This window comes from Poecilia latipinna, unplaced genomic scaffold (assembly GCF_001443285.1).
Source record: "Poecilia latipinna isolate Pla-1442-1.1 unplaced genomic scaffold, P_latipinna-1.0 Scaffold307, whole genome shotgun sequence".
Lineage (NCBI taxonomy): Eukaryota > Metazoa > Chordata > Actinopteri > Cyprinodontiformes > Poeciliidae > Poecilia > Poecilia latipinna.
The window spans coordinates 82,985-100,497 of record NW_015112923.1 but is presented as its reverse complement, the minus strand read 5'-3'; the positions used below and the strand labels follow the sequence as shown (position 1 = coordinate 100,497).

The window sequence follows — 17,513 nt, the reverse complement described above, 5'->3', positions numbered from 1 at the left end:
CTTCTTTACGACACCTTTACAGGAAATCGGCGTAACGTGTACAAACGATGAGGTTTTCATGTGGATACTCTGATTTTTATCTAGGGGTGAATTGATAAATCAACCCAGATTTTCTTAATTTTAGGAGATTGAGGATCAGTTGATACATCTGAAGTGGATCTTATTGATCGTTGTCCTCTTTTGTTCTGCTGTGAGAGATTTTGACTGACAAACGCACCAAGTCATGTCGGCACGTTCAGTTAGTAACCCCTCTGTTGTCAACTCTTGCTATATTTAGCAACATTTCAGACAAATTGGGGAAAATCGGAATCAGCAGGTCAGACTTTTTAAAAATCTGTAATCAGTCAGAAAACTAGTTTCATCACAAAAGTAGGAAAATCCTCAAAGAAAAGGTCTAAGTCTGGAAAAAATATTTGATATTTCTACACTTTTCTTCATTTTCCAGTTATCAAGAATCAAAAATTGGGATTTTTCTGAGTAAATTCCAAAAATCTGATTTTGGTGTGAGAAATGAGTTTCCCTCACAGTAGAATCCTTTTTATTGGTTTCTATTTCTTGGACACCAAAGCTGCTTGTGAAACCAAGTTGATCCAATGATGTTGCCTTTGATTCCCATTGACAGTTGTAGGAACTGTGTAAGATACTGATTGCACATAAGCTCTCCACATGACTCCACTTGAAATAACGTGCCTATCCCTTTACAGGAAACAATTACTCCAGAGTTACCAGTTTGCTGCATTTCTGCTTGCAGCTCCAAATTAAATTTACTTTAAGTCTGTTGACTTTATTATTCCTCCACAACAAATAAAGACATAAACACCATAGTTGGATTTCAACAAAACCTTTTTTATTTTCACATTTACGGTTTATAAAATCAGCGAATTTGATGTGATGCCAACTTAAACACAGTGCGTGACTCAGGTTGGTTGTGTGTGTGTCGTGTTGGTTTGTGTTTCTTTTTCTCTGAAGTGTGTGTGTTTTCATGAGTGTGTCGTTCTGTAAGGCAACATGCAGTCGTCTGTTTCAGTTGACCTCAAAGTAAAACGTAAAAAAAAAATGCACACACACTCTTCTGGCTGAACCTACTCTACTTGAACACACGTACACACACTCTTAAAGCGATGGCTGATGGCGTGATGCTCGGCGGCAGGGGAAGGGACTATCCGACCAGCCCAGACAGCAGAGAGGGAACACGTTCAGCGTAGATAACCACACAGAGCTTAGCTAAAAACGAAACATAAAGCCTTCATTCCTCTCCTATTCATCAAACTGGACTCACTGGTACATCTGTGGTTTAGATGAACCCAGAAACTCAGCTGGATGTTTCCCGTAATTGCACGCAAACCGGTTTCCCAAAGCTCGACTCGCACACGAGGGGAAAAGATGAATATTTCTTTTTTTCTTTAATTTTTAGCATTTTCCGTTAAGTATTTTCTGTTGAAACAAGCACATCTATGTCTAGAAGTGAGCATTTTTTCCTTCTTCTGCCAAAGGAATTTTAACACCAACCCGAAAATATCCTGACAAAAATTTAATTTGTCTGTAAAGGAGATTAACACGAAAAACCAGCCATCTTGCTACTAATATAACTGTTTAGTTGTTTTGTTTTAGCTTTGAAATAATTTTATTTTGCAGAAACAGAGGACAGATGTAATCTGCAATCTGATTCAGTGATAGGTTTTGTTTTTACTTCTTCTTCTTCTTGTTGCTTTTGGTGCACAGAATTTAAAATCCAATTGTTCATCATTGGTGCAAATTTGTAAGTGTTGAATCAAAAGGCTACTGGACTTCTTGTCTTTTTCAAGAATTTCTCACCCCTCATCCAAAAGGCTCCTTCAGTTCATTGGAAGCAGCTTTTATTGCCTTTACGTTGCAGCCAGAACAACCACACGACTTTCTGACCTGAACCTCCATCCGGGTCAATATTTGGGTTGTTCTGGTCACGTTTCAAGGTGTGAAACTGGTTCAAGAGGGAAGTGAAAACTATAAAACAGTTACTTTGTTCAGGCGGTTAACTGTTTCACAATTGCTGGTTTTCGTTTTCACATTAAAGGTGAGACAGAGATTGTCCGGTTGTTGTTGGTACGAACTGTAGGGACTCTTCCTCTTCACCCAAATCCAGCCAAACGAGCAATAACTGATTGTTGAACGCTCTTTCTTCCTACCCCGACTTTGCGGACACAAACACGTCACGGCATAGTACAGACATCTGAAAACGCTCATGCATAACGTCACGTTGCACTTGCTCACCACTTCTACTGCGCTAACCCTGTTTCTAAATGCTGAAGCGAACACACACGCACGAAGCCGGCGTTTTTGCAACACATAACAGCCGCCCTATAGAGAGAGAAAACACCACGGGGAACGTCAGCTCATGCATCCTACTGCCACAAACTGAAGCACAGGTCTTTAATGCGTGGGTCCCTGCTGACAACACATGCACACAAGCTTGGACACGGACACACGGCCTGCAGCACACGCATGCAGCTCCTTCGGTTTCACAATGACTTCTGTTTCTTCTATTAAGACAGGTTTCTCTCTTATCTCCTACGGCTACTTGTTTGCCCTGTGTGTGGTCTGCTGGTATTCATGGTATGTTCTGTATGTGCGTGTGTCATGCTGGCACCTTCTTGAGGTGTGTCCTTTTTGTGTTTGGGTGATTTTTGAAATTTCTCAGTCGGGTGGCAATGAGACAGGAGCCGGGGGGGGGGCGGAGGGAGGGTTTATCTACACGAACACACAGGTGAGGCCGGGGAAGCAGAGGGGGCGCTACAGGCTGCAGGGGGGGTTAGACGGTGAGGGGAAAGCCGAGGTGCGGCGTCTGGAAGAGTCTGTTCTGATTTTGGTTCCGAAAAGTCACAAAAAAATATGCTGAACATCTGGAGTCGGGTACGGCGAGGCGAGGAAGGCGAGGGGCAGCTGGAGGGTCCGGAAGGAGACTAGTACCCCTAGAAATGAGAACAACGGATTTAGAGCGTCACATGACTGCTAGAAATAAATTAATAACAGTGTTTGAAGCCTAAACACTGATTTTGACAAAGGTCGTCATTATAGATGGTAGATGTCTTCAAAAATCAGACAGAATTGGTGCTAAAATTTTTGTTTGTGCTGCTATCATTTTAAAGATATCAAGAAATGTTTCCAGAGGTCATGAAAGGTCAACCAGCCGCCCCACCTTCAATAAGACAAAGTTGGTGTCAATCAACTCAACTACGTTTGTGCTGCTTTGGCTTTGAAGGTTTGAAGGTCATCTTGATTTAGTAAAAGTGTATGTGTGTGTGGGGGGCGTCTGGTTGACCTGTTGACCTTTAAACTTTCAAAGCCAAAGCAGCACAAACAAAAAAAATTGCTGCACAAAAACCAGCCCAATCTTAGTGGAGTTGATTGCCACCAATTTTGATTTGCACAATGTGGGGCGGCTGGTTGACCTTTCATGACCTCTGGAAACATTTCTTAATATCTTTAAAATGAGAGCAGCACAAACAAAAATGTTGCTGCACAAACATTTAACAAAAAATTGTCTGATTTGAAGAATGTGTTTCTAGTGCAAATATCTTATTGCACTTCAAAACACACAAAACTAACTTACAGGTAACTTTTCAGCAGTTGTAGAAACTCATTTTAAGTAAATAATTACTTAATATTGATTAAAAAGTGTTAATTCCAGATAAATTTACTCATAAGACAATTTCCCCATAATAGCACTTTTTCATCAATATCAAGGAAATATTCACTTAAATTTCTACAACTGCAGAAAAGTTACTTGTAAGTTAGTTTTCTTATTTCAAGTATATTTCCACTAGACTTAAAATACTTTGTAAGATTGTGTTTTTGCAGTGATCCTCTTTTTCTTCTCAATCCTGTCAATTTTTGTCCTAAGAAAAACTTCCATAGTTGATGATACTGATGGGGAAAAATATGTAAAATACATATAAAAAGCTGTGCAACTTGTTTATCTCTATCAATAAGTCAGTACATTGTTTAAATATTACAGAAGGAGCACAGAAAAAAAGAGAGATCTTAGACCAGGGGTGTCCAAACTTTTTGTCACATTGGTCAAAACATTTCCTCCAAACAAACTTCTTTTAATTATTCAAAATTGTTTGTCTTGATCAGAAATAAAACTTTTTCCAAGAAAGCATCTGGCTATTCTATGTTCATCATAAAGTTGTTGACCTTGGAGCAGGTTTTCTTTTTTTTTTTTGATTACAGTGTAAAACCGGTTCTACTGTTCAGTCATATCAGCGTTTCAGATATTTCCAGTTCATTGTAGTAGCCTGCAGCTGGATTTCCTTTCATTTTACTGATTTTGTCTTCCTCCTCAAGTTGTTTATCTTATACTTAAAGATATTAAACCAAGAAAATAAGAATCTGCAGTATTTTTAAAATTGCTTTAAACCTCCTAGAACTACAGTTCTCCATTTTAGATATTCATTGATCAGTCTGATTAGTGACACTTTGATGACCGCAAAGAGAAAAACGACCTGCTGTAGGCAGTTCAGGTGTTTAATTAAACAACTGATATTAATATTACAGATGCAGAATCGATTCAAATGCTCAAAAATGTTTTTTTAAAATAAGTCTTTGGCTCTCCTATTTACGAGCATATATTGTATCACACGTCCACAGCTGAAGGGCGTCTCGTCCGCTGTGAATGTTTAGAATAATTCTTTGATATGTTTTTATTTCAGAGGAAGCCATGCAGCTAAGCTAACCTAAAGCTGGTAATTTAAGTTGCAGAATTTGATGCTCAAACATGCTTTTGTTTAAATATAAGCTGAAGGAATAGTCTTGTATAAAATTTCTCAAAAACTGTTATTGAATCAGAAATTGTTTCTGAAATAAATTGAATCGAATGATTAGATACTGAAAGATTCACATCTCTAATTAATAAAGTAACTTCAAATAAATTAAAATTAAATCAAAACCTGAATATCTGGGAAATTTTTATTTATTCTAGATTTTTGTTTTTGTTTAATTTTGATCATCTTTTATCTGCAGGCACTTTATTAATATGCAGTTATTTTTATTTTATATATTTTTATATTAAATGGGGATACCTTGTTGCTCTGCTGCTGTAACAAGTTAATTTCCCCACTTAATGCAGGACTATTCTATTCTATTCTATTCTATTCTATAAACTGGACCTTACAATAACCAACCAAATAATTTATTATGTTATATGTAACTGAATTAACTCTGGCTTCCTGTCGAGGCTGAAGCGTTGCTCATCGTTTGATGGTTTGTTTTCTTACCTCTCCTCCTTCCCCTCCTTGCTCCATTCCTCCATACTCTCCCTGCAGAGGAGAAAACAGCATAAATGGTTAAAAAACATTTAAAAAAACATTTGGAGTCGATTATTACTGTCTGTCACAATGAGATAGTGACAGTGCGAGGATCTCGGCATCAACAAATGTCTAAGTTTTGATTTCACTAAGACATCATTTTACAAACTGGTTTGAATGGAAAACATGCTGGGAGGAACAAATCAACATGCTGAGGGATTTTTAGGCTGTTAGTTTGTTATAGTTCTTAAGTTTGCAAACCAGAAGTTGAAAGGGGGATAAAAATATCAATAAATACTTTATGCATCGTTAACTACCTGATCTGGTAAGCTGGAGGAGAAATAATGATTAGAAATGAAAAGATTTAGTATAATTTAGTAAAGTGTTGCCTTACACCAAAGTGAGCAGCAGAAAAGAAGGTGAAAGAAGCAGAATATAATACCTTGAGAAAGTATTTATGCATTTCCCCCTATATAAAGAAGAATCTGAAAAGTGTGGCGTATATTTCTCTATAGCCTAAAGGTCAGTAATCTTTTAGAACTGTAAGCAGAGTTCATGGGGTTTGAATACTTTCATAAGGCACTTTTAAAAAAATAAAATGCCAAACTTTCTCCTCTTTTCTTTGTAATTTGCTTCCAATTAATCTGAATATTTTGGAATCCTTACAAATTAAGAGCATCAATATGCTTTCAAACCTTCAAAAGGCTTTACTGTTATTTTTTATATATATATATATATATATTTATATTATTTGTTGTTTTAAACTCAAAATGCTGTAATGTGACCAGCAGCTTTCCAACCATCCCTCCTGATGCTCACCTGCTGCAATAAACCTTAGATTTAAATTGATGGATTAGACCCGCAGCTATCAGTTAGCATACAAGGCGTCGCCTCTTTATCTCCCAAACCCAAACCAAACCCAAACCAGGTAGAGCTAAAACCCCCATGTTGCTGTCCAGTAGGTACCTCATATATGGGCTCCTCCTATCAGAAAAACACAAATGAGACACAAACAGCATAAAAAAGAAAAACAAATAAAACAAACAATGAGAACAACAAAACAACAACAACAAATTCTGGTCATTTCGCCCTTTCACCATTTTGAATGTTCGTCTTTTTGTTCGCAGAATTTCAGGTACAAAATGTTTCCATTGATTATTTCAAGTAATTTTCTATAACACTGTAAACTGGTAGATACTAGAAGATTTTCAAAAGATCCTAAAATGTTTGGTGAAACACAAACTGTTACAGTTTTTGTGTGTCCTCCTGATCTTTCCTAATTCAGAAAGGTGTCCCTCAGGGGTCCATATTTGGCTCCTTTTTTATTTATTATTTAAGTAAACTGTGTTAAAATGTAGCACTTTTATGTGGATTTTGTAAACTTCTGCTTCATCTTTTGCCTTTGATTAGGCAAATATCTGCCTACAAATATTTTGGATTTTTCTAAAAAGAAATGTAGTTTGTAACTTCAGAAACAAACTTTCTTCGTGTGAGAAAAAGATTTATAAATCTTTAATCAACAAATGACTACAGATACAGTTTAAACACCTAATTCGTGGTTGAAAATATTAGGCTCAGTGTATCTGCAGGAATATGATTCGTAAATAATTCTGGGTTTAGTTCTCATTTTTGGAGCTTATAAAGCTCTAATCTTGCTATTAATCCAATTAATCCATATTTCAACTTGTGTTTTCAAAGTGGAACGATTATGTTGCTGTTTTGGCCAATAAGACATTTTAGATCTTATTGAGATTATTCTGGGTAAAATAAAGAATAAATAAAATCCTCTACTTATAGTATATTTGGATTATTAAAATTCATTCAATTCATTTCAATAGTTCAGAACCAAATAAACCTGATACTAAGTGGTTTAGTACATGAGTACGAAACATTTTTATTTGTGTGTACATTATGAATGTAGATGGGAAGAAATGGTAAAGAGGCGAATTGACCTGAAGTACAACAACAACAACGCACAAGACAGGAGACATTTACTCCACAATAAAATAAAATAAAATAAAATAAAACTTCTTGCATTCAAGCTCAAAAGTCACAACAAGAGTTAAATGTGAGAACATTTAACGTCTGTCAGAAAAGTTAACATAAAATCCAGAGAAAGGGTGAACAGATGTCAGGAGTTCACAAGTTAAGTAAATAACAGCACAGATTTGTATTCAGAAATTCAAAATTGCTCCTAAAATGCAATGTGTGGATTGTGCAATAATGCACATAAACAATAAATATAAAGGAATGGAGTCTGAATAAAGAAAAATTACTAGACCCTGATCCTCGTCTAATCACAATAATCATTACTGAAAAACATTTTTTATTTTAGTAATTAAGTTCCAAAAGTTTGCGTCCCTGCTGCAAAATTTTCCTTCCACTTAACTTTCCTTCAACGTGCTTGGATCCAGGCCTCTGTGAACAACCAGTTTTCTGAAATGTAACCTTTTCTGCCTCCAGTAACTCTCTACTGGACGACTGCAAAGTCAGTAACATTCAGCATAATTGTGCGGACCATAACTTAATATTTTGCATTACAAAAAACTTTTCGAATTGGTCTTATGTAATATTAATTAAATTTGGACATAATCATTTAAATTACCCCGAATAAACACTTGAAATATATTGCACTTCTTGTAAAAATAACATCTGGGTTCCACCTTTTGAAGTGAAAAAAAAAAAAAAAAATCCGTGAAGTTTATATGTTTAAGATGGATTCAGATTTACAGTCGGAAAAAAAATAAACTGCTATAAAATCTGGAGAAATTTAGATCAGAATAAGTCTTTTTTTTTTAAATAAAAAAAAAAAATTCAACACCACGTTTAGAAATCGATTTAAGTAGTTATGTAATAAACGACACATTTCCAGTGTCGCAGCGTTACAATGATGTAAATAGCTCCATCTAGTGGCTACAAACCAAACAGCAGTTAATATTGTTCAGTTTGATCGAAGCTGCTGTCGCTGTTCCGTAACTCCATGATGGATGACCTCTAAGGCGTCACCATGGTAACCGACCTGACTGACCATCCCGGTTGACGCAGCGACGTTCTCCACGCCCTCGATGGTCGCCTGTGACACCTCGTTGGCTCCGGCGACCGCCGTGTCTCCCACGATGTTGGTCTGGTCCACGGTCCTGTTGGTCACTGACACGGAGAGAAACGACACAGGTGAGTGGGACACCTAAATATTGGCCAACTAATGCCCACACCGACACTTTTAGTACACATTTTAAACGCAACCTAGCGTTTTTCTTGCTAGGTTGGGGTTTTGTTGTGTTTCTCATTAGTAGGATTAACAATCACAGTCGCAGCACAGGGGTTATTGTTAACCTTTACAACCCAAAGACCAGTTTTTGAGTGTTTGAGAGCCCGCCATCTTTGCAAAAAAATTCAAAAAATTAAAAAAAAATAAAAAGATAAACAAATAAACAAAATGTCTCAGTTCTCCTGGAGAGCGGATCAGATGTTCAGTGAACCGGAAGCTTTTCTAGCTACCTGCATCCATGGATGCAATTTGAATGTTGACAATCTAAGAAGAGCAGCAAGATTTATGTTGAACACTTTAATCTATTTATATCAATATTTGAAACGAAGTGGTATGCAAACAAATCTGTCATATATAAAAAAATAATGAGTTGCAATCCTCATTGTTTATTCCATATTTATAACAAGTCAGGCTCTGATTTAGATTATTGATTCAGTTAAATCTTTCAGATCATTTGAACCATTTAACATTTAATGGATGGAAAAGCTGGTAATGCTCATTTACTGAGTGATGGCGACACAATCTGTTCTTCTCAGTGAGACGTCTTCATCTGGATTATAGTCTGATTATCTGTGAAATATGGAGCCTTTGAGGCTTTTTGTTTTCATTTTATAAAACATTTCTTTGTGCAAACACGACAGAAAACACTCTTAGGATGTCTCAAGAATGGGAACAATAGGTTTTAATTGAAGTTTGTGTCACTGACCCACTGATCGTTTCCAATAATCAGCCTTGAGTATAATCAGCTGAGTAGATTCAATACTGTTTGTTGTGCTTTTCAACAGGACTTCTGTTTATAATATATTAAAAATATAATGAAGCTTAGCGACAAATATGGATACAATTTCAATGCTTTTGTTTTTATATCTATTTCTTCTGTCAAACTGTAGAATTTGTTTTTCTTTCATCGTCAATGTTTGCTGCATTTAATTAATTAATTTAGTGATTTTTAAATTGGAAATCAGTCTGATTAAAAAAAGCCTGATCAGTGCATTTTTATTTGTTACCAAATGAAGCTTTTCTTACCTGTGTTTACTGATGACACAACTCCTTCCTTCGTCTTGCTTCCTGCAGACCAAAGAAAACAAAAATTACATTCTTTCACAACTGACATATTTCACAGTTTTCTGTTTTTCTACTAAGGAATTTTGTTTTCCATTTTCTATTTTGTAACAGTTTTCATCTTTATTTGAAAATAATGGAAAAATTAAGTGAAAATATGATGCTTTGCAAAAATATTTCAACCTTTACACATATCGCCACATCAGAGCTGTTAATTGTGGAGTATTTTAATGACTATGTGATTTATAAATTTTCAATATTGTTTTCCAAAATAATCTGAAAAGTGTGGTGTGCATATTATGTATTCAGCCACTGTAAAGAGTATTTCATATGACCACCTTCCCCTGCTGGTTCAGCTGAAGATCTTTTGGGGTTTTTCCTCTAACAGCTTTGCACATTTTACTTGCATTAAATTGAAAGTCAGTGGATGTGCATTTAATTTTTAAAACGTTTTTCTTTCAGGATTGTTCCGTATTTAGCGTCATCTATCTTCACATCAACTCTGACTCTCTTTCCTGCCCCTAGTTAAGAAACACATCTCCACAGCATGATTGTGCTACCTCCGTGTATCATGAAGCAGATGGTTTATTCAGACTTGTGCGCTTTAATTATCCACCACACATAATATTTAGCTGTTAGATCAGAAAGTTAATATTTTGTGTCATCTGACCAGAGCGTCTTCTTCCATGTCTGCTGTGTCTGGACTTGTCACAATAACAATTTATTGCGATAAACAATAATATTGCAATTTTACAATTTTCAAGTAATATTATAATGAAGGTATAATAATGGAAGTACACCCTATCAAGCATCAATAAAGTTGAATTTCTAATGATGATTTATGAATTTAAAATAAACAAAACACCCAAAAAGGACACAAGTCTCTGTAAACATAATAATAATAATAATAATAATAATAATAATAATAATAATAATAATAATAATAATAATAATAATAATAATAATAATAATAAAAGGTTGGTTGAGACTAAAGCACCAGACTGAAGCCTTTTGTCATCCAGACTTTGATAGAAAGATAAGAGAAAAACAATCATGCCAATGGAAATTATCAAGTTTGTTTTTCTTTATGATGCAATTAATAGATCTGGTTGCTACAGACCAGATCTATTAATTAACAAATTAATTAATTGCAATTAACAAATTAATTAATTGCAACTAAATGGTTTGTTGCAACCATTTAGTTGCAACAAACTAAATGGTTTGTTTCAAACTACAAGCAGGATTTCTTATACTCTCCTTTAAGCAATGGCTCTCTTCCTACAAATCTTTAATAAAGGTCAGATTGTTGGAGATTACACTTTACCTCTGAACTGTGCGGCATCCTCCTGAAGCATTTTGTTTACACTGGATTTTATTCAGAGGTATGAGAATAAAGGGCTCTGGATGCAAAAGCATGCCACACTTTTGAGTTTTATCTTTAAATAATTTAAAAACCGTTTATTTTTTTCTACTAGATTCATTACAAAAACACAAAATCTTACTATTTTTGGTCGAGTTTCTCATGTAAATATTTTAGTACTCTTGAAGTAAAATACAAAAATAAGTTTTCAGCAAAAATACAGCTCTGCAAAAAACATTAAGAGCCCACTGCACTAATATTATTCCACCAAATAATGATTCCTGAACTCTTCCTGAGTTAAAACATTAGTATTGTCGTTTCTAAATGGATATAAAATATAAATGGTTATAAAGCACTGCGTCTTTTCTCATTTTCTGCAAATAAATACAACATTTTTGCTTGGATTTTCGGAGGCTTGTTGTCAGTAATTCATAGAATAAAAGAACAATGTTCATTTTACTCAAATATATAACCTATAGAAAATAAAATCAGAGAAACTCCTGTTGTCCTCGGGTCAAAATAACCCGAGGACAACAGGAGTGGTCTCTTAATTGTTTTCAGAGATGCATATCGAATAGATGAATAGATGAATATAAGCTTGTTTTAAGTCAATAATTTCTTAATATTGATGAAAACGTTCCAGTTACACAGGCAGATCATTTCACTAATAATGTGGGAAAATCCCTTGTTTCACATAAAATAATATGGCAGTGGATCTAATACTGTCTCATCAATATTAATGGATTATTTACTTAAAACAACCTCCTGCAGCTTCCTGAAACATTACTGGTAAGTTAGTTTTGTTTTACATCAAGACAAAACTAGACTAAACACTAAAAACTGGACAAAAATACTTGGTAGATTTTCTGCTTTTACAATAAAATACAGTGAGGTTTGGCTGTAATGTGACTGATTGTGTTTGCTCAACATTCTGAATATTTTCTTCTCCTCCCCTCCTTTTGTCCTGCAATTTGCTGTTAGTTGTTAGTTATTCTTTTATATGTTGGACCTTTGAAAAGCTCGGTTCTCCTAATAAATTCCCAAACAATTAAAACCCGCCCCGCCCTCCTCTCCCCAGCGCTGTGCTCCCTGCAGCATGATCCTGGACAGATTAAAACTCCAGTTATATAATCTGCAGAAATGGCGGATGGATGGGGGGAAATATCTACGCTCAAACAAGAGAGAAGAAGAGAAAACTCTGCAGAACATCGTCTGTAGCATCAGCCCGAGCCTCCTCTCTCTCTGGATCGTCGGAGCAGATGCAGAAACTGCGATTTGCTGGCTCATGCATCCACACCACGTCCCTCCCTTCCCCCGCCTGCTGCTCGCCCTGCACGCTCTCCGAGGTACGCCATCCATGTGCCTGTGTACGGAGCAGTACTGCAGGACACCACACACACACACACACACACGCACACTGCAGTGAAACAGACACTTTTCACTCAGTTTAACCGAAGGACCCCCAGGAGTGCCGCTGTCTGTCCCCGCGCTGCAGAACAAGCTGCACGAATGTTCAGAGCTTTTAAATTATAAACAACAACTGAACGTCAGGAGAAGGTGACGCGCAGGACACCACTGATCAGAGCAAGAAATAATCCCGACCATAAATGATAATCCCAATCTAAATCTTGCCTGAATAAATGAAGATTGCTTGGATTAGAGGGAATATTTTTATGAAATTTTAATGTCAAACATGCAAATATGGAGCTCTAATCATTTCTCTCCAGCAGAGGATTTGCTCTGTTGCGACCCTGATTTGATGAAAGCTGCGACCGATCCACTAAAACGTGATTATTAGAAAAATAAAATTTGAATAACGTAGCCTGTGAGAGAACTCCAGTGTAGAAAAATCCCTAATTTTTAATGAAGTGCAATACAGACAGATTGAGACTTTAATATCTGCTGGAGATTATTTTGAACTTTTCAGGCTTATTTCTATTGACAATAAGAACAAAAATCAAATCAAACGAACAAACAACATTTGGATGCTTTACTATAACAGAAACTTGCCCTGCATGCAGACCTTGTTAACCAATGGCTGCTCTTGCAGTTTTCTTCTTTAAAAATGTTAGAATGCATTTTTATGTTTTCACAAATCAAATTAATAGAGTAAATCTCAAACAGTGACGTGTTCGGTGGAGATTAATGTTTAGTAATCATTGTAATAATAACATTTAGTTGTAATGCTCTTTGCATGTAAGTCTTAAAGTAAAAATGTTAATAAAAGCACTAACAATAAAATCTAATTTAAATTATCAAAATATTTTATATCTCGCTCAGGTTTGAACTCCCTATAATATTATTTAAAGATTTTGAGCTGAAGATGATCAAATGCTGTTCCAGTTAAATCAAAACCTGTGACTTTATCAAGCAAAGCTGTAGATTCAGCCTGCTGTGACTGTTTCCCCAACTGAAAAACAATTATCAAAAACTGAGAAAATAAAACATATTTTTAATACATGAAGTCCTGACATCTTTGAAATATGCTGTGAATAGTGAATGTTCAAAAATGTGAAATTCACAGGCTCGATTTAAGAATCGAAATTTTAACACTCCGCCTTTTCCTCTTCTGATCAAGTCATTATTAGCTAAATCACTCAGAAAGTTGGTCAAGTTGTCAGTTTCACTCTCAGTTTCAATAACCTGACACAGAAGTATATGGATTGCTATAAAACTGAAAACAAAAGGCAGAAATGCTAAAGTGTGATGGGATGCTACAGAACTTACACTGCAAAAAAAATTGCAGCAGATGCTCTCAGCTGCCCTAAGGCTGTGCCACTCTGGGTGAAGAGCCACATAACCCAGATGAGCAACCTCCGCTGCTTGTGCTGCTTTCTATTTTTAGGCTAATGCATGTGCACTCGACTGCAGGCGGATACTGTCGTCTTCATCAGAGCCATCGGCCCTCTTCACTTCAGCGACCTCATCTTTCCTCTCTCTTTTTCCCTCTGCTCAGATCCACGCTTATTTTTTCTTCCCTGGTATCTGCAGCATCCCGTTCTTGTCTTTTAAGGGATGATTTTTCAGACGAATAACAAGCAACGCAGAGTCAGAGCTGCTCTTCTTTTTCTTTCACCTCCTGACATTGACTCCTGCTTTCGGACGCCACCATTAAGACTTTGCAGCAGCAACCTGACGTCAGAAACGATGCGGAAGGGACGGACTGCGGCCAACAACTGAGACCCACTCACCCAGCTCCTGCTTTATCACCCCTCTTCCTTATCTCCTCCTCCTCTCAGGTGGTAACCTTGAGATGTGACGCAGTCTCTGCTGGAGCTAAAATTAAAATCGCAGCAAACAGCAGCAAGAGGGGTGGGGGGAATTGATTAAAAATGTTTAAAAATGGTTTCATGAAGCGACATTCAGCATTTATCATCCCACTGCAGCCTGTTTCACTCGATCGATCTCGAATTCGTGCTACGAAAGCCTGCAGCGCCGTCCCGGGACTCTGCAGTGTCCCCCCTTTTCTTTCCCTCAAATTAAATTGTTTTAATTTCTGCCCATCAGACTCCAGATTTCCACCTCTTCCCGTCCAGATGCAACTTCTTTACCCCGTCTGATTCTGTCATCATCACTTTTTCCAGCCCCACACCCTGAGTCCTGCAGCAGTCCTGCAGCGGCAACCCGATAGCGCTCACCTCTCCCTCCTTCTCCCTGTGTTTCTCTCGCTTGTTTTCACCCAGATTAGAAAACCAAAATAAATTATTACACATCATCCAATGCATCTTCCTCTCCTCTTCTGTTCCAGGCTACATACCTACATACATCACCCCTTCTTTAGTCTTGGCTGCTGCCTCCTCCATCCCTGCTTTGGTCTTCTCTGCAGCGGCCACCACCCCCTCCTTGGCCATGGAGAACCCTTTCATCAGTACATCCATTGTGGGCGACGGATCGGCTGGGCTCCCCTGCTCTGAACAGGCCTGGCTGGTGCTGACAGTGAGCGTGCAGTAGAGATGATGATGATGGTGGCGGTGATGATGATGATGATGTGGGATGTCTGAGAGTGCGCGTGCCTGTTTTGGCTCCTCCTCTGGTTGGCAGAGCGCTGATCGCGGTGCACAGCAGGACCACAGTTCACACACTGAAGGAGAGAAGGGAGGAGGAGAGAGCAGATACCGATGAGATGGAGAGAGGAGGAAGAGGAGGAGGAGGAGGAGGAAGAGAGATGGCTGGATGCTGCAGCATCCCCCCCTCCTGCCCTCCATGCAGCATCCCCGCCCCAAACCGCCTCATTCAGACCGACTCTGGTCTGGATGCAAACCCATGTTATATAACTGGCCAACCAGCTGACATTTTGTCATGTAATCCCGACGTGTGATGTCATTTCCTCCTCTTCCACATCAGCTTTCCTGCTTCACTGCAACAAGTTACCTCTAATTAATGTGAAGATGACGAGCCCCCACGGCCATTTTGTTGTTGTGAGGAGATCGAAAAGTGCTTCGTCATCCCCACCTGAGTGAGTCACAGCCACCTTCCTCCTCCTGCTTCATCTGCTGACTCGGCAGCATTGCAGACACTGATGCAGCGACGGATCAGATTTAGTGATAAAAACGAGCAGCTCGTCTTCCAGAGTGTTTTCTGCTCACGGAGTTTACGCCTGATTAACATCAGCTCAAGAAACTTTGACTTCAGCTTTAAGCAGATCCTGCAAAACTACTCAGACCCCCTAAACATTTTCACATTAGGTCACTTAAAAACACACATCTTAATGCTTTTTAGAGCATAATTGTGAAAGAAAACAAAGTTTTTAAACTTGCAAATTAAAATCTGAAAAGTGTGGTGTGAGGACATTACAGCACCACCTTTCGCTGCAGTTGCAGCTACAAATCGCCAGATTTCATCCTGGGGGGCCACAAATGACCCCTGCGCCACACTTTGGTCACCTCTGATTGAAACCTTTCCATTTAAACTCTGTTTTCATATTTTGCTTGTATTCACGCTGGAATCAGTCCCAGTATGAAAACCTTTAACTGGTCTGCTTCCAGCTGAGTGAAGAGAAGTGTCCCCACAGCATGAAGCTGCCACCACCATGATTCACATAGGGAATGGTGATTTTGTAATTTTACGTTTTTAATGGAGACCTGATTTGTGTCATGTTTGCTTAATTTTTCCATCTTTCAGTGGCGAAAACTCACTGAAAACCTGAGATGTATAAGCTATATTATTTATGTATAATGTTTTTTATTTAATATCCGTTGCATTATTATTTTAACCACAGATGCAGGGAATCACACAAAATTTGGACTACAGAGTCTGGAAATGCCAATAATTTTCCATCTATTTATTTGAACATTTGTTTTGTTACTCATGCTTACTAAGAACTAGAAAACTTGTTTTAAAAAATAACTTTTTTTCTCCAGATTATATAACATTAACTATCAAATTATTATTAATCTCATTTTTTTTATTTCCTCACGTCATTTCAAAACACAGCACCATCTGTAGATTTAATAAAACATTTATTCACATTGATATCAGTACATTTCTGAGTGCATTTTTACATACTGTACTTGTGCATATAGATAAACTGTGTATTCCTCTTGCTGTCACATCTGACAAACGTGCTCATATAGTTTGTTTTTTTAATTCATACATCTGCGATTTCTCTCCAGCAGCAAAAAAGAAAAAAGAAACATTTCTGCAGTTTCACTTCAATATTTGTTTTTTTTTTGTACATCTTCCCCAATAATCAGGACATGGAAAAAGAAAGAACCTATCATGAGAGCAGATCTAAATAGGAGACAGATATATTTGACACTTTAACTTATAAACACATAGCATCCTCATACTAACATTAATACACTTTCTACTAATCTAGGCAACAGCTATAGCTCGCTTTTCTCCTCTTGTTCATTTTCTCTCGTACTTCCTGTTCTCTCTTCCCGTGTTTATATGTCCTCCTTTCTTCTGCGACTCTTCCCTCTCTTTGAATTTCCTTCTCCTCTTTATTCCTGGACGTTGAGGATCTGTGCAGACAATCCGTGGTGCCAGTTCTTCAACTTGGCAAAGCGCGGCCCTTTGACCTCTGACTCGAATCGCTCTCTGTTGGCGAGGGGGACAAGACAAGGCGGTCACATCAGGAATAGCAGCTTACGTTAGCGTTATTCTCTGAGAAACTGCAAGCTTCTGCTCTAACGCTGCCTTTGAAAACACATTCAACCCGAAAAACAAAGCACGGTGGTGTTTGAAGGATGTTTTCTAAAACTATTTCTCAGAATCAAGTCATAAATGTCTAGAAAACTGATCCTGTGCAGGGTTTACCCCAGAAAACTTGCTAAGCCCATTCAGCTGGCCGGCCGCCATGTTTTTGAGTAAAAAAATGTTTAAAGTTAACAGGAAATTTTAAAATATTACTTGATAGTTGTGAATTTTGGAAGACTGGAAGATTAATGCCTAAACACCAACTATAAAGTCTTTAAAAAGGCAATAATTTAAAAAAGTAATTAAAAGGTAAATTAACAATGCTAAGTCTGGTGGGGGCACAAGCAAAGCCTGGTGGCCCGCCAGGCTTATAATACACTGAGGGAAACCCTGCTGT

The 17,513-nt window shown here is 37.5% G+C and overlaps 2 protein-coding genes and 1 long non-coding RNA gene across 7 annotated transcripts in view; 1 reads left to right on the top strand and 2 right to left on the bottom strand.

The window, feature by feature from the left end:
* Positions 1–2,840: 2,840 nt before the first annotated feature.
* Positions 2,841–15,138, bottom strand: sncgb (synuclein, gamma b (breast cancer-specific protein 1)). 4 transcript variants are annotated; one of them, XM_015034617.1, is made up of 6 exons: positions 14,733–15,138; positions 9,580–9,621; positions 8,314–8,432; positions 6,252–6,269; positions 5,256–5,297; positions 2,841–2,948 (listed from the first exon to the last, which is right to left on the bottom strand). In XM_015034617.1, the coding sequence occupies exons 1-6, from the start codon at positions 14,851–14,853 to the stop codon at positions 2,940–2,942; spliced, it is 351 nt and encodes a 116-aa protein (XP_014890103.1). In that variant the 5' UTR covers positions 14,854–15,138; the 3' UTR covers positions 2,841–2,939. The 4 variants fall into 4 exon arrangements, with proteins under 4 accessions (XP_014890103.1, XP_014890102.1, XP_014890105.1 ...); XM_015034616.1 differs by having other exon boundaries at positions 8,305–8,432; positions 14,733–15,135; XM_015034619.1 differs by lacking the exon at positions 6,252–6,269 and having other exon boundaries at positions 14,733–15,135.
* The window catches only part of LOC106948775 (uncharacterized), a 24,870-nt gene continuing 10,945 nt past the window's right edge, over positions 3,589–17,513 (top strand). The window contains exons 1-2 of the long non-coding RNA XR_001425248.1: positions 3,589–3,605; positions 11,562–12,321. This is a non-coding gene — a long non-coding RNA (uncharacterized LOC106948775). The remainder of the gene's footprint in view (positions 3,606–11,561; positions 12,322–17,513) is intronic.
* Positions 16,418–17,513, bottom strand: part of ldb3b (LIM domain binding 3b) — a 22,267-nt gene continuing 21,171 nt past the window's right edge. For both annotated transcript variants that reach the window (XM_015034615.1, XM_015034614.1), the window contains one exon: positions 16,418–17,017. In XM_015034615.1, the coding sequence (XP_014890101.1) occupies positions 16,921–17,017 (97 nt within the window). In that variant the 3' untranslated portion in view covers positions 16,418–16,920. The remainder of the gene's footprint in view (positions 17,018–17,513) is intronic.

Coding starts and splice junctions, on each gene's coding strand:
- sncgb (XM_015034616.1), bottom strand. CDS start 14,853: ATGGATGTACTGATGAAAGGGTTCTCCATGGCCAAGGAGGGGGTGGTG. Junction 9,622..14,732: donor AGAAGGGGTGATGTATGTAG/GTATGTAGCCTG, acceptor TTTGGTCTGCAG/GAAGCAAGACGAAGGAAGGA. Junction 8,433..9,579: donor TGTGTCATCAGTAAACACAG/GTAAGAAAAGCT, acceptor TCTCCGTGTCAG/TGACCAACAGGACCGTGGAC.